The following is a 14922-nucleotide window of genomic DNA, read 5'->3' as shown; positions in this document are numbered from 1 at the left end:
TTGTTGCAGTTATGCTGATATGTTTCTGTAGAGTATATTTCCCATTTGTTTTTGTTATATATACCTTTGTTGCAGTTATGCTGATATGTGTGTGTAGAGTATATTTTCCCATTTGTTTTTGTTGTATATACCTTTGTTGCAGTTATGCTGATATGTTTCTGTAGAGTATATTTTCCCATTTGTTTTGGTTGTATAAACCTTTGTTACAGTTATGCTGATATGTTTCTGTAGAGTATATTTTCCCATTTGTTTTGGTTGTATATAACTTTGTTGCAGTTATGCTGATATGTTTCTGTAGAGTATATGTTCTTTGATATGCTGAATCTAACCATGTATTTTATAAAAACACATGGTTGCGGTGAAAATTGAATTCTGAAGTAGGCCCAAAGTGAAGGTAGGGATAGTACAGAATTTTAGTATAAGGTAGCAATAAACAGTTAGGAAAAAATATTAAAATTTACTCTCATAAATTTTACCATCCCCTTTCCCTTGCTTTCTTGCAAATTAAGCTTACTGTTTCAGTCATATATGTGCATATGTATGTAATCAGTATCTTCCATAGATTTGATATCTAGTAGTTAAAATGGTAAAATATAGTTTCTTTTTGGTGTATCCATGGCAACTATCTGCATTTATTTGCTATAAAATATTGCAAAAAGGGGGGAAAAATGTCTCATATCTCCCAAAAATTGGGCCAGAAGTAGAACTTCAATCCCTTTGAGTGATACCTTTTCTGAAACTGTTTACATATATCTATCAGGAAATCAAATAAAAATCATATGTCTTTCATCTCATTTTTTTTTGTAAAATTGTGTCAAAAACTTCGTGTAGAAAAAAAGTGTTTGTAAACATTACATTAATTTCTGGACCTACGGCCGGTCTAGCTATGAAAATATGGACAGTCAAACAGAAAATAGCCAATAAAACATGAAAAAAATATTCTTGATGTTCTTATAAACCACCTTTGAAGGCTAAATTAGTACTCAGCTGTCTAAAAATGAATTTTATTGCACAATAACTTTCATATTTGAAAAAATCCACAGGGGCCAAAATGTGAAACCAAACTGTGTATTGCTACATAAGTTTAGCTGCAAAGGGAGTTCCTATGGGAAATTGCATTGTCTATATTTACAGAAATGCAACCTATATATGGAAGAGCTTATCTGTTTTAAGCAGGTCAACTTTGTAATCCTACAGTTTAGTCTAACAGATAACTTTTTATCTAAAGGCATTAGTCACTGTGTTACTGTGTACAACAAGTGAAAGACCCATTAAAGTATTAATAAAATACCTGAGCTACTCTCTGTTGTAATTCTAGCTGTCTCTCATCTAATGTTTCTGTTAATTCTTGGACAGCATGTCTCTTTTCGTTCAACTCTTCCTGAGTTTTTCTGATAAGAAATTAAATGAATCAAAACAGCCAAATAACACCAGTAACAAATATAATGTGGAACAAATAAAATTTACACAGGAATTTTCCTTCTTATACATAAATAAACAACTGTGAGTGATTAAAAAGTTACCTATCTTGCATAGCTTCCGAATTGACCTTTTCATATAGCAATATAATGTGACCAACTAAAACCTTGTCCTAAAATTGTTATCAATAAGTTCTAGATTGTTTATCTATTGACATTTTTTAACCCCGTCTTTTCCCATGATTAGAACCTTAAGGTAGATGGGGTGTCTAAATTATAATCCATAGATTTTTTTAATAGTTTGCCAAAATGTAGTTTATATCATGCTTTTTAAAAAAAAATAATAAAAAGAATGGGTCACGGGGCTTATTTTCACGCTACACGGTGTTCAAAATTGACAGATTTTGTATAGATTATGCATGGAAAACCCAATTTTCTGCAATAAAGCGAAAACTACACCATAGAATTTTGAGATAACATATGAGAAGATAACTTTAATAGTATGCTTTCAGTTAAGAAAAAGAAAAAATGGGATCACCGGACCCGATTTCTTGCTACATAGTAAAATAGGTAAATTCCTAACACATTCTATTGTAAAAGTACCCTCATCTGAATTATCTGCCCTTGCATTTGAGTTGCCTCCCCTTATGTGGCAAAGTTGAAAAAAATTTAATCAAACAAAAGTTTTCTGTTTTTTGTAAAATACAACCATAAATATGATAAAACATGTCATTTTCTATATTGAAGTGAAAGTTCTTACACATGAATTTCCTACTACTCTCAAAATTTGCACATTCTATTAAAGATCTAGACCTTGTTTTCTGGTATTTCCAAATCCAAGATGGAGGAAGACACCCTATCTACCTTAACTTGTATTAAAGTTAATACCTGAGTGAATCTTTGAGATCTTCAATCATTTCTTCCTTGGCTTTACTTTCATATAACACTTTTTGTAAATGTTTACTGGTATCATCAGATTCACACTGGGCCTGGCTTTGTGTTATCTAACAGTATATGATAATAGATATAAACAATTGAATCATTAATTTTAATACAACTTAATATATGTAAAAAACGTATTTACACATGAAAGATTCAATACATTAACACATAGGGTTCAAAACCTATACCATTAATATTATGACTTGCATTGTTAGAAAATATTTCAACATATTTCTATGAATTATTCCTTTACAAAGATTTTCTGTTATATTGTATCATATTATTTTGTAAAGAGAAAGAGATATCTTATCATGTTTCAGTACTGTATCAATCAAATCGTAAATATATTGTTAATGTACTGCATCATAGCCCTATGTCACTTCACCAATGAAATACAGCTGCGTACGTAATGTAAAAATAAGTGTCCCCCTGTACTCATATCTAATGACAATGCACTGACAACAGCCATTAGTGAATGACTTTCTGGGGAGTCTCCCCTAGAATTTTTTTTATGTGTAGCAATTGCCTTTTTGTAAATGGTTTTAAAACTCAAAACAATAAATCTACATTATAAATCAAATGTGATCTTAACCTTTAAGTTATTGAAATGTAGCCAAGAAACAACAATCTGGTGTTTTAAATTGTAATCTAACCTGTAGTCTTTTGACTTCACTGTCAAGTTCAGCAACAAGTTGAGTTTGTTGGTCCATATCTTGTTCTCTCTGCTGAATCTGATCTTCATAATCACTTACTGAAAAATAATCATAGTTACCCAAATAATCCAAATTTTACATATTCCGAAAATTTTACAAATATAAATCCCTTGAAACAGCTGAAACTGGCAATACCATATTCAAATTAAAAAAAATAGACTGAAGAATATCTTTTATCAATTAAATATATTTTTTTAAGTCTTCCAACAATGAACAAAATATATGTCTTTTACTTTGCAACTTTCAGAAAAAGTTTTAACTTCTTACTCTTTAGGACAATATTTCTGAAGATTGCCAAAACATATATCAATTTAAATTAGATCAAAAGTATCCTGAATTGTCATTGATTAAGATTTATTGTGACATGGACTGCAGACCTTCAAGGTACCTATAAAGTATAAAATGTATATATTAGTTTTTCCACTTCCTCCTGTCACAACAGCCTTATAACTTACTCATCTCCAGTTTTTGTTCCAGCTGTACCCTTAGATCTCTTGTATCCTTCTCTAGTTTATTCATCCTAGAGGACTTCTTATCACTGTTTTCCTGTTCATCTTGTAGCTGTTGCTCTAACATGTTGATTTCAGAATTCATATGACCTTTCTCTTCCTCTAAATTTCTGTATTAAACATATAACACATTTTTTTTCATTACTGAAACAATTAAAAAATAACAATTCACAGGAAGTATGGATAAATTAATGTTGTCAAATGTGTATATTTGATATTCATGAATACATGTACAATTCCCTATTTGCAGTACATGTATAAAGCATACTGCTCCTTTTGGTGATATATTCATATATGATCTAAATATATAAGGAAACATTTTCATTGAAGAATTTTGTTCTGAATATGCATGAAATATTCTTCACTTGACTCAACCATAATTCAATGAATCAGCCAATTTTATGACTTTTTGAACCCACCAGTTCTCCAACCTTACTCTCTGAATCAATCAAATATAGTAGTTTAAAATTTTATGTTAAGGTAGATAGGGTGTCTTCCTCCATCTTGGATTTTAAATACCTGAAAACAATCGGTCTAGATCTTTAATAGAATGTGCAAATTTTGAGAGTAGTAGGTAATTCATGTGTAAGAATTTTCATTTCAATATAGAAAATGACATGTTTTATCATATTTATGGTTGTATTTTACAAAAAACAGAAAACTTTTGTTTGATTCAATTTTTTCCAACTTTGCCACATAAGGGGAGGCAACTCAAATGTAAGGGCAGATAATTCAGATGAAGGTACTTTTACAATAGAATGTGTTAGGAATTTATCTATTTTATCATGTAGCAAGAAAACGGGTCCGGTGACCCCATTTTTTCTTTTTCTTATCTGAAAGTATACTATTAAAGCTATCTTCTCATATTTTATCTCAAAATTCTATGGTGTAGTTTTCGTTTTATGGCAGAAAATTGGGTTTTCCATGCATAATCTATACAAAATCTGTTAATTTTGAACAACCTGTAGCGTGAAAATAAGCCCCGTGACCCATTCTTTTTATCATTTTTTTTTAAAAAGCTTGATATAAACTACATTTTGGCAAATTATTAAAAAATTCTATGGATTATAATTTAGACACCCCATCTACCTTAACATCAATAAATTTGTCTCAAACACTACATGGATAATAAACAGATTTTGGAGATTAATATCTTTTTTTCTGTACAGTAAAAATACTATTAAAGGTGAATTGTATTGAAAGTGATAGTTCCCATTCAAACAGCATGGAATCTGTCATACCCACGTCTCAGTATTTGATGGACAATATTTCTTGGAAACTGTTTGTGACATTGGAACAAAAGTCAGTAAAGTATTGGAAACTTACAGTAAGAAAGTAAAGAGATTATCTAAAAATTTAATTTTAAAACAATGGTCCATAACATTATCTAAAAATTTAATTTTAAAACAATGGTCCATAACAACAAACTAGTAGACTATTGCATTAGAAATAAAGAAATCACATTCCAAACAATAAATCTCACAGACCACTAGACTGTTTGCACTACAAATAAAGAAATCACATTCCAAATACATTCCAAACATTTTTTAAAAATCTCACAGACCAGTAGACTATTGCATAAGATATAAAGAAATCACATTCCAAATATTAAATCTCACAGACCAGTCGACTATTGCATTAGAAATAAAGAAATTACATTCCAAACATTAAATCTCACAGACCAGTAGACTTTTGCACTACAAATAAAGAAATCATATTCCAAACATTAAATCTCACAGACCAGTAGACTATTGCACTAAAAATAAAGAAATCACATTCCAAACTTTAAATCCCACAGACCAGTAGACTATTGCATAAGAAATAAAGAAATCACACTCCAAACATTAAATCTCACAGACCAGTACACTATTGCATTAAAAATAAAGAAACCACATTCCAAACATTAAATTTCACAGACCAGTAGACTATTGCACTTAAAATAAAGAAATCACATTCCAAACATTAAATCTCACACACCAGTAGAACATTGCATTAAATATAAAGAAATCACATTCCAAACATTAAATCTCACAGGCCAGTAGACTAATGCACTAAAAAAAGAAATCACATTCCAAACAGTAAATCTCACAGACCAGTAGACTATAGCTAGAAATAAAGAAATCACATTCCAAACACATTCCAAACATTAAATCTCACAGACCAGTAGATTATTGCATTAGAAATAAAGAAATCACATTCCAAACAGTAAATCTCACAGACCAGTAGACTATTGCACTAGAAATAAAGAAATCACATTCCAAACACATTCCAAACATTAAATCTCACAGACCAGTAGACTATTGCATTTAAAAATAAAGAAACCACATTCCAAACATTAAATATCACAGACCAGTAGACTATTGCACTTAAAATAAAGAAATCACATTCCAAACATTAAATCTCACACACCAGTAGACTATTGCATTAAAAATAAAGATATCACATCCCAAACATTAAATCTCACAGGCCAGTAGACTATTGCACTAAAAAAAAGAAATCACATTCCAAACTTTAAATCTCACAGACCAGTAGACTATTGCACTAGAACTAAAGAAATCACATTCCAAACATTAAATCTCACACACCAGTAGATTATTGCATTAGAAATAAAGAAATCACATTCCAAACATTAAATCTCACAGACCAGTAGACTATTGCATTAAAAATAAAGAAACCACATTCCAAACATTAAATATCACAGACCAGTAGACTATTGCACTTAAAAAGTTGTTGTTTGACAGATCTGAAAAGTGCTCACGTTACAAGTCATCACGGTCAAACTGCTGCCAAATATAAAGAAGTTTTTAATATTATTTTTATCCATTGACATATTTTTGGATGAACAGACAAACAAACAGATGGACAAGGTGATTGCAATATAGCCCTAACTCTTATACAAGAGTGGACACACAGAAATGTCTCGCCTGTCGTGTATTTCTAATTGAAGTTATGTTGAAAGTAAATGCTATCAGAAATACATTATAAATATTAAGCTGTAAATAATGAGATAATGTGGCTGCTGCTGATGCCTGTATGAACGCTAAAGCTGCTTCCAGGCCTGCTGAAGACAACTATCATAGTGTCTTCATACTTCTAATTGTATAAGTTATTATCCGCTATATGAAGATATGCTGAAATAACTGTGGTTAAGAGTGAAATAACTTAGTGATATACCATTGATATTGATTATTGTGATTAAAGATGGCAGTAAAGAATGAAAAAAACTAACATTGACCTATGAACCATGTAAATAAGGTCAAGGTCATATGAACCCTGCCAGGCAGACAGATACGCCTTACAATCATTCCATACACCAAATATAGTTGACCTATTGCTTATATTTTCTAAGAAACAAAGTTCAGCATTAAAACTTAATATTGACCAATGAGCCATATAAAAGGGGTTAAGGTCATATGATACCTGGCGGACAGACATAAACACCTTATAAACATTCCATACACCAAATATAGGTGACCTATTGCTTATAGTTGAACAAAAATGTACCAAAACACCAAATTTTAACACTGAGCAATGAAAATCCGGTCAAGGTCAGATAAAACCTGCGAGACAGACATGTACATCCTAAAATATTTCCATACAACAAATATAGTTTACCTATTGCATATAGTATAAGAAAAAAGGACCAAAACTAAAAAACTTAACTTTGACCACTGAACCATGAAAATGAGGTCAAGGTCAGATGACACCTGCCAGTTGGACATGTACACCTTACAATCATTCCATACACCAAATATAGTAGACCTATTGCATAAAGTATAAGAAAAACGGACCAAAACACAAAAACTTAACTTTAAACACTGAACCATGAAAATGAGGTCAAGGTCAGATGACACCTGCCAGTTGGACATGTGCACCTTACAATCCTTCCATACACCAAATATACTATACCTATTGCTTATAGTATCTGAGATATGGACTTGACCACCAAAACTTAACCTTGTTCACTGATCCATGAAATGAGGTCGAGGTCAAGTGAAAACTGTCTGACGGGCATGAGGACCTTGATAGGTACGCACATACCAAATATAGTTATCCTATTACTCATAATAATAGAGAAATTAACATTATAAAAAATCTTAACTTTTTTTTCAAGTAGTCATTGAACCATGAAAATGAGGTCAAGGACAATGGACATGTGACAGACAGAAACTTCGTAACATAAGGCATCTATATACAAAGTATGAAGCATCCAGGTTTTCCACCTTCTAAAATATAAAGCTTTTAAGAAGTTAGCTAACGCCACCGCTGCCGCCGCCGCTGGATCACTATCCCTTTGTCGAGCTTTCTTTGACAAAAGTCGCAGCTCGACAAAAACTGGTGGTATAAATAATACTGATTTATACTATTCACAATAACATCCTGTACCTAAGTGCATCTGTTAATTTTGTGATCGTGTTAGTCCTTTCCTCCAGGTCAATACAAGCTTGTTTAAGTTTTCTCTCTAATGACTGTAGTTCTGTCATGAACTGTGCTTTCTCTGTCAATGTCAGGTGTTCATAAGTTGAAACCTGATAGAAAGACATAAAATAACCTTCAAGGAAAGAAATTTTTAAGAAATATGTATCAACTAATGATAACCTATATATATTTATATATAAAATATATTTGTAATTCCATAAAAGCAAAAACTTTCTTCTTTAGTAGTAAGCCAAGCAAATCCACCAATATTAATAAACCGTACATATCATACAGATGTTATCTTTTTATCATATACAGTCGACTCTCGTTACGTCCAATCGCTTGGGACCAAAGAAATTAATTGGAATCAAGTGAAAATTTGAGATATAAGGAATAAATATGTATACTAATTACTGTTGAGGGTCCAAACACTCTGTTTGAGTTATCCAGAATTTGGACTTAAATGTATTCGAGATAACGAGAGTAGAGTGTATATATATTTATGATCCCCCAGACAGCTTGATTATTATTTATAATCAGCATGTGATTCGTTTAATTTCAGTTCTTCATTGCTCACTATTCAATTATGATGGCACATTTTCTATAATGATGTCATGAAAAAAGGCAAGTAGGCCTAATGAAATCACATAGAAAGAACACATCTTCTGTTGATTATTGAAAAAAGAAGACAAAGTTTGTCTATATATTGTTTAAAATTCATTAGAAAAACAGATTCCACCACTAAATCCAGTGTAATACAATATTTCTCCACTCTTGACAGTTAAATATTAAATATTTTAAAAATTTAACTGTCTTGAGTAGAGAAATATTTTATCACAGTAAATGCAGAGATAGAACTTACAAATAAAAACACAAATATCATGTTAAATTCTAAATAGCTGCTATAGATACAAGTTTTTTTAGAATGTGCAGTTTTCACTTAATGAATCAATATATTAATTTATTGTCAAGCCAATTTAAAGCAAACAAAATTGAAAATACCTGTTGTTGTAACTCAGTCTGACTATCTTCTAACTCAGTAATACGGCATGTGCTATGTTGTAACATTGTTTGGTGTTCATATAATGTTTTCTCAAAATCTAGGTTCTCTTGATGTTTTTGATCATGAAGTTTTCTAGCATGTTTCAACTGCCTTTCCAATTCCCGTAACTAAAATCAATTACAACAAAGATATTTTAAAGGTTAGGTGTACAAAATAAGAAAAAGAAATGTAAACAAGAAAACTCACATGTCTGCAAGGGCCCTGCTTGCATATTCTTTGGTTGAGGCACAGAATCTGATGCATTCAAAACAATTCATGTTTATTGGGTGTTAATTTTCATAAATTTCGACACCAGCAATTAATACAATGAAATCCTAGCAAAAACAGATGTTCTATAAAAAAAAAAAAAAAAACCTTTTTTTTTAAACAAAAACTAAATATAAACCACAAAATTGACAAATGGAAACAATTTGGAATGCATATTATATCTTGATGAAATTCTAACACAAAAACCATTTACAATGTAATTTTCATATAATTAATATTTCCAAGGGGCATAACTCTTTAAAAATAGTTATTCTGCACTGATTTTCAAACTTGTCAGAGACATTGCTGATATAAATCATTGATATACATTTCATTAATATCTGACTAGAGTTGCAGACTTGACAGTCATTATAATCCAATTTTCTATAAAATTTACATTTCTAAGGGACATAACTCATGTAAAAATAATTGATCAGCATTGATTTTCAAACTCATCCTAAATTTTGCTGATATAAACCTTCCATATAAATTTCATAACAATCCTACAAGAGAGCACTTACCTTGCAATTTTCCATGTAATTTATATTTTCAAGGGGCATAACTCCATTAATAATAGTTTTTAGGGTAATGATTTGCAAACTTGTCCCAGGCATTGATGAAATAAATTTCATGAAAATATGCCAAGAATTGTACACATGAGAGGGCATACAAGACTGGACAGACAGACAGACAGACAGATGGCTCGGGATTTCTGTGTCCCCTGCACAGTGTTGCAAAGGGGACAACAATGGGTTCTAGTCTTGTTCAAAGAATAAAACTTAATGAATGTCATTAAATATTTAAGAAAGATCCCCTAAAATGGTTATTAGACTAAATAAAATAAATTCATAATTTTAATTTTCTATATTTAATTTCATTAGTTTCATATAAAAAAACTTGAAATCAAATAACAAAAATTCACATCTACTAATTTGTAATTTGTAAATTGTTTTTATGACCTTAATGATTCCATAAAGTCACCATCTAGTAAAGTATTAAAGAAACTGTTAAATGCCATATCATCAACAAACCCTATCTTCTTTGTATTGGAGTTCTCTATCAAATCTTTCCTTAGAATCCTCTAATGCTTCAATATAAGATTTGATTTCTTCTCTGCAGACCAGCAGTGCTGTCTCCATCTGTTTTATCTGGGATGTTGCCTCTGTTTGTTGTACATCAAGTTGTGACAGAGCCTCTCTGTTTTGCTTAGACTTGACATTTAACTCCTGAAATACAATAAATATGTATAAAATACAGCATCACAGAAGGAACCACTGTCATATTTGGTTTCAGTTGATACATAATATGCTTTGGCACTTGTCAAAAAACAAACAAATATTTTTGAAAATGTTCAATCATGAAAGCCTTCATCTAGACATGCTCAGAAAACATCAGAACCACAACATGACTTAGTATAACTGTCCTGAAGAACATAATTGTCACATTTGGTCCTTTGGCTACATGCAAAGTCTTTTCTGGGTCACTTTTTCTTCATATATAACTCCTTCTGTATTTATGTGTCTTTCTTTTGTAAAGTATTTGTAACTGATTGTTTTTAATCATGAAAAAAAGTTGTAACACAGCCACAAATCTGAAATATTATACTTCCCTTTTATTACAACTAGGTAAAAAAAACTTCAGGTGAACTCTGAGACATATTCAACCTAGTAGTCAGTGCTTCAACAATTGCCATGTTTTACCTCTTTAAGGTTGATAAATTCTAAAAATAATTGTTTACTTTTAAAACAGTTCCAACCTCAAACAAATATGTCCTTTGACAGTTGTAGCTATTCCTTATTAGTCTCTTTAGATTGTACAACTCCCCATGTATTAAAAAATAAATGGAGAATGTGTCCATAGATGATGCCGCCACTTGCATATAACTTTATAAAGGGAGATAACTCAAGAACAGCAAAAGTAACGCAACCCAAATTTGAATTTGATCTGTGTTTTGTGGTAATATGCATTGTGTATAAGTTTCATAACATTTGGTTGAGGCTAACTAAAGATAGAGAAAGGAAATCAATTTTGGGATGCAAGGACGGACAGACGGACAAGGGTAACACTTAATACCCCTTCTGTTGCGGTGGGGACATACAAATGTTTTTTTCTTTTGATTCTGGGCTCTGAGCATTCTTGATGAATGTAAATCTTTAAACAAATTGAAGTGTTTTGAAGTCATTTTCATTTTACACAGGAATTTGTAAAAGATCTTCTTCTCTGAACAACATGATCATTTCAAATTTGAGCAAGGCTTAACTCATTACAAGAAGATTAAATTTAAGGTTTATAATAATTATTCATACCAAAATTAGAAAACTGCTTTAGATGTTGAAATATATATAGTATAATTCTATGTTTTATAAATCAATGTGAGCAAAGCATGTTACTTCACCTCTCTAGTAGTCTTTAATGATTGTTCTATGCTTTTTATATGCGAATTAGCATGTTCAAGGTCTCTCCTTAAATGTGTTGTTTCTCTTTCTTTGTTCTTCAGCTCACTGCTGGCTTTATCCATTTCGTTTTGAATCTGCAAAATAAAATCTTTACAATTTACAGCAATACATAACAGAAAAAGTTCCTATTGTTTCTAAAACTTTAATAAAACAATAGAAATGAATGATATGAATGATACACACAATATATTAGTAACCTAAATATGATGTGTTTTTTTCTCCACATAATCATTCCTGTTTTTTTTTTCTTCTCAAAATAAAAGAATACCATTTTACTACAAATAATTCAAATTAAACTTACAATATCTATTTGTTTTTCATATTCCTGAAATTGTTCTCTTTGAAGTTGTTGGTTCTGATCAGTTGAAGTCCTCACTTTCTGTAAAGCTTGATTTTTCTCATGTAACTCTTTCTGATAGCGATTAGCCTCATCCTCTTTAGAAACCACTTCTTCCTCAAGCTGTTTCATGCGAGCTACAGTTGTAGAAAATTCTGTCATCTTCTGATCCAGCTGTTGTTCAAGATTTGCCATCTGTGAAGTTTTTCTTCTTGACTGAAATAAAAAGGTCCACATATATATAAAAACCAAGACAACTTCAACCATTCAACTAAGATTGGTGACAAATAATCAGTAGGATGATAAAACATAAGTTAACTATGATTACAAGTTTGCTTAACCTTTGCAATATGCTTAAATAATTTAATGACAGAAATCATGGAAAATAGAATTAAAAGAGTGACAGATGCATCTCCACACAGGTTGATAGGATCCTCTTACTTGTAAGTAAAAAGAAATGAACTTGGAAGCAAAACTTAGCAAATATCAATTAACAAGTGTGATATCTAAGTAATAAGGACATACTTTTATTTAATGCTGACTTCATCTCTTACAAACATCTCTATACAAATTCCTATAACTAGTAGTTAACAAGATATGAAACCATCTTCAAAATAGATAAAGTCAATGAAGCATGAAATGAAACTAAGTGACCTACTTTGCTGAAAAACTTACTTTTTCCCAAAATGCATATGCACATGCACTAGTTAAAATGATCTAATTACTTAGTTTCTGAGATTTAAAGTATGAAGTTAAAATTTTAACAAAGTCAATAAATGCCTGAATGTAAGTCACAGTAACCTTTCTTTTCCGCTATACTGACCAACTCCCATGAATGCATATTAACAAAATTTAAGATGATCCTGTTACATATATAGCTGCCAAGGCATGAACTCAGAACTGAAACTTAATCTGAAGTGTAGGACACAGTGACCCTCTATTGACAGGTTGCTGACCTATTTCCCATACATGTTTACATAAGTTGTTCACGAAAGGCAATTATACATTTACTTAGTCAGTATCTTTTATGTTATGTTACATCTGTTCAAGTACAGTTTTTTTGTTATCACTTGATCACTTGACCAAAATTTATACTTATGGTTTGATTAAAACTACAAACTTATTTGATGGTCATTCTTGAGGAGTAAAATTTCAAATTTTTACTGCACAAATTTAATGGTCATTGTTGGTGTTTTAGATGTAGTCTTTCCTAAGAGGTGTATTTACATTAAAATGGTAAATGTTCTAGGTTTCCAGTTTTACAAACTAGGTGGTTATTGAGATGATGATGAAATCTGTTTTTTCATAGGTGACACAACTTGATCTAACATACCATCTCCCTGTACTTATATATCTTACAAGGATTAACTGTTATTTCTTTTTCTGTCATATAGCTAACAGAGCTTACCTGAATCAGAATATTTGATTTAAGAAATAATTCATGGAAGCCATAGATTTGTTGGAAATTTACACATGGCCTGGGCCGTGATATTCAAATTTTATCCTGAGCGTTAGCGACGGATAAAATTAACGAATATCACGGCCCAGGCCATGTGTAAATTTACAACAAATCTATGGCTTCCATGAATTATTTCGATTCTAATAGGACAAATACTGTCATTGAAAAACTGAAGCGAGGGTGGGTATGCCGTGTGTGTGGCTGTTCTTTTTTACCCACTGTTAGATAAATGTAAAAAAAATCTAATAAATCTGTAGCTTGCATGAATCATTTCTTAAATAACCGCTAGAAAAAATGTGATTGATTCTTTTAATTCTCAAACCCAACATTTGCCATTTTTAATTTACATTTTTTTCTCGTAAGCTACCGTCAAATTCACTGTTGACATTTTGTAAGCAAGGAGCCGCCATGTTGACTTGCTGAAATCAGTAAATGTGCGAATAATGCAATAGAATAGAAAAAAAATAACACCTACCTCAAATTTTATTTTAATGCAATATTATCCGAGTTAAGAAGGTAAACGCAGCGGAAAACACTTCAGCTTTGTCGTTTTCATTCGTATGACATCATGTTTTGAAATGACATTAATGCGCCAAAAACATTCAAGGAATTTCGCGGAATTTTAATTTATTTTGATTTTGTACATTTTTCCGATCTCTAATGCATTAGTTCTTTTTGATATGCCTCAGAATAAGAATAAAGGTTCTGTAGTTTTTTTTTAATTGTAATTTTTAACACAGCGAAATCGACATAGCGTTTGCACATAGGTTACGATACATGTGGATTTACGTGGGAGGTATATTTTAACAGCCATTATTATGTACATCTCGGAGTCTGCGCTAAGTATAGATATATCGAGAATTTTATCACGGTGTTGTTTACAAAGCGAAAGAAGCACGTCATATTAGAATACATTGTAAATCTTACAATTTATCACCTAGCATAGGTACCATAGTCTTACCTCATGTTCAATGGTTGTTATTTCTTTAGTCTATTTTATAGCTAACAAAAGCTTACCTGAATATTTGATTACATTGTAAATCTTACAATTTATCACCTAGCATAAGTACCATAGTCTTACCTCACGTTCAATGGTTGTTATTTCCATACACTTTTGATTAATTTGTTCCTGGAGTTCTATTAGCTGAGTATTACGCTGATTGATTCTGGTTTCTAATGAAGTATTCTGGGTTTCTCTATCAGTCAGATCTCGTTTGGCCTCGGCTAACTGGCTTACTAACTTGGATTTGTCAGCTTCTAAACAACTAATGGCTGATTCCATCTCTTGTGCCCTACTAAGTCCTGAAAAATAAATTCATATTTCTATTATTCCCACCAGCATAATGTGATCCGATATTTT

General features: G+C 31.2%; 1 protein-coding gene and 1 long non-coding RNA gene across 2 annotated transcripts in view; one reads left to right on the top strand and one right to left on the bottom strand.

The window, feature by feature from the left end:
- Window positions 1-14922, top strand: part of LOC127728673 (uncharacterized) — a 96777-nt gene that overhangs the window by 23404 nt on the left and 58451 nt on the right. The gene's annotated exons all lie outside the window — the stretch shown is intronic.
- Window positions 1-14922, bottom strand: part of LOC127728638 (coiled-coil domain-containing protein 18-like) — a 57177-nt gene that overhangs the window by 20220 nt on the left and 22035 nt on the right. The window contains exons 12-21 of the mRNA XM_052236165.1: window positions 14644-14864; window positions 12068-12319; window positions 11706-11840; window positions 10342-10536; window positions 9004-9171; window positions 7969-8111; window positions 3529-3692; window positions 3014-3111; window positions 2307-2422; window positions 1292-1391 (exon numbers count right to left, since the gene is read on the bottom strand). Coding sequence (XP_052092125.1) covers window positions 1292-1391; window positions 2307-2422; window positions 3014-3111; window positions 3529-3692; window positions 7969-8111; window positions 9004-9171; window positions 10342-10536; window positions 11706-11840; window positions 12068-12319; window positions 14644-14864 — 1592 coding nt within the window. The remainder of the gene's footprint in view (window positions 1-1291; window positions 1392-2306; window positions 2423-3013; window positions 3112-3528; window positions 3693-7968; window positions 8112-9003; window positions 9172-10341; window positions 10537-11705; window positions 11841-12067; window positions 12320-14643; window positions 14865-14922) is intronic.

The sequence above is a fragment of the Mytilus californianus genome, unplaced genomic scaffold (assembly GCF_021869535.1).
Source record: "Mytilus californianus isolate M0D057914Y unplaced genomic scaffold, xbMytCali1.0.p SCAF_2, whole genome shotgun sequence".
Classification (NCBI taxonomy): Eukaryota; Metazoa; Mollusca; class Bivalvia; order Mytilida; family Mytilidae; genus Mytilus; species Mytilus californianus.
The sequence above is the reverse complement of the archived record's forward strand: the minus strand, read 5'-3'. Positions and strand labels throughout refer to the sequence as shown.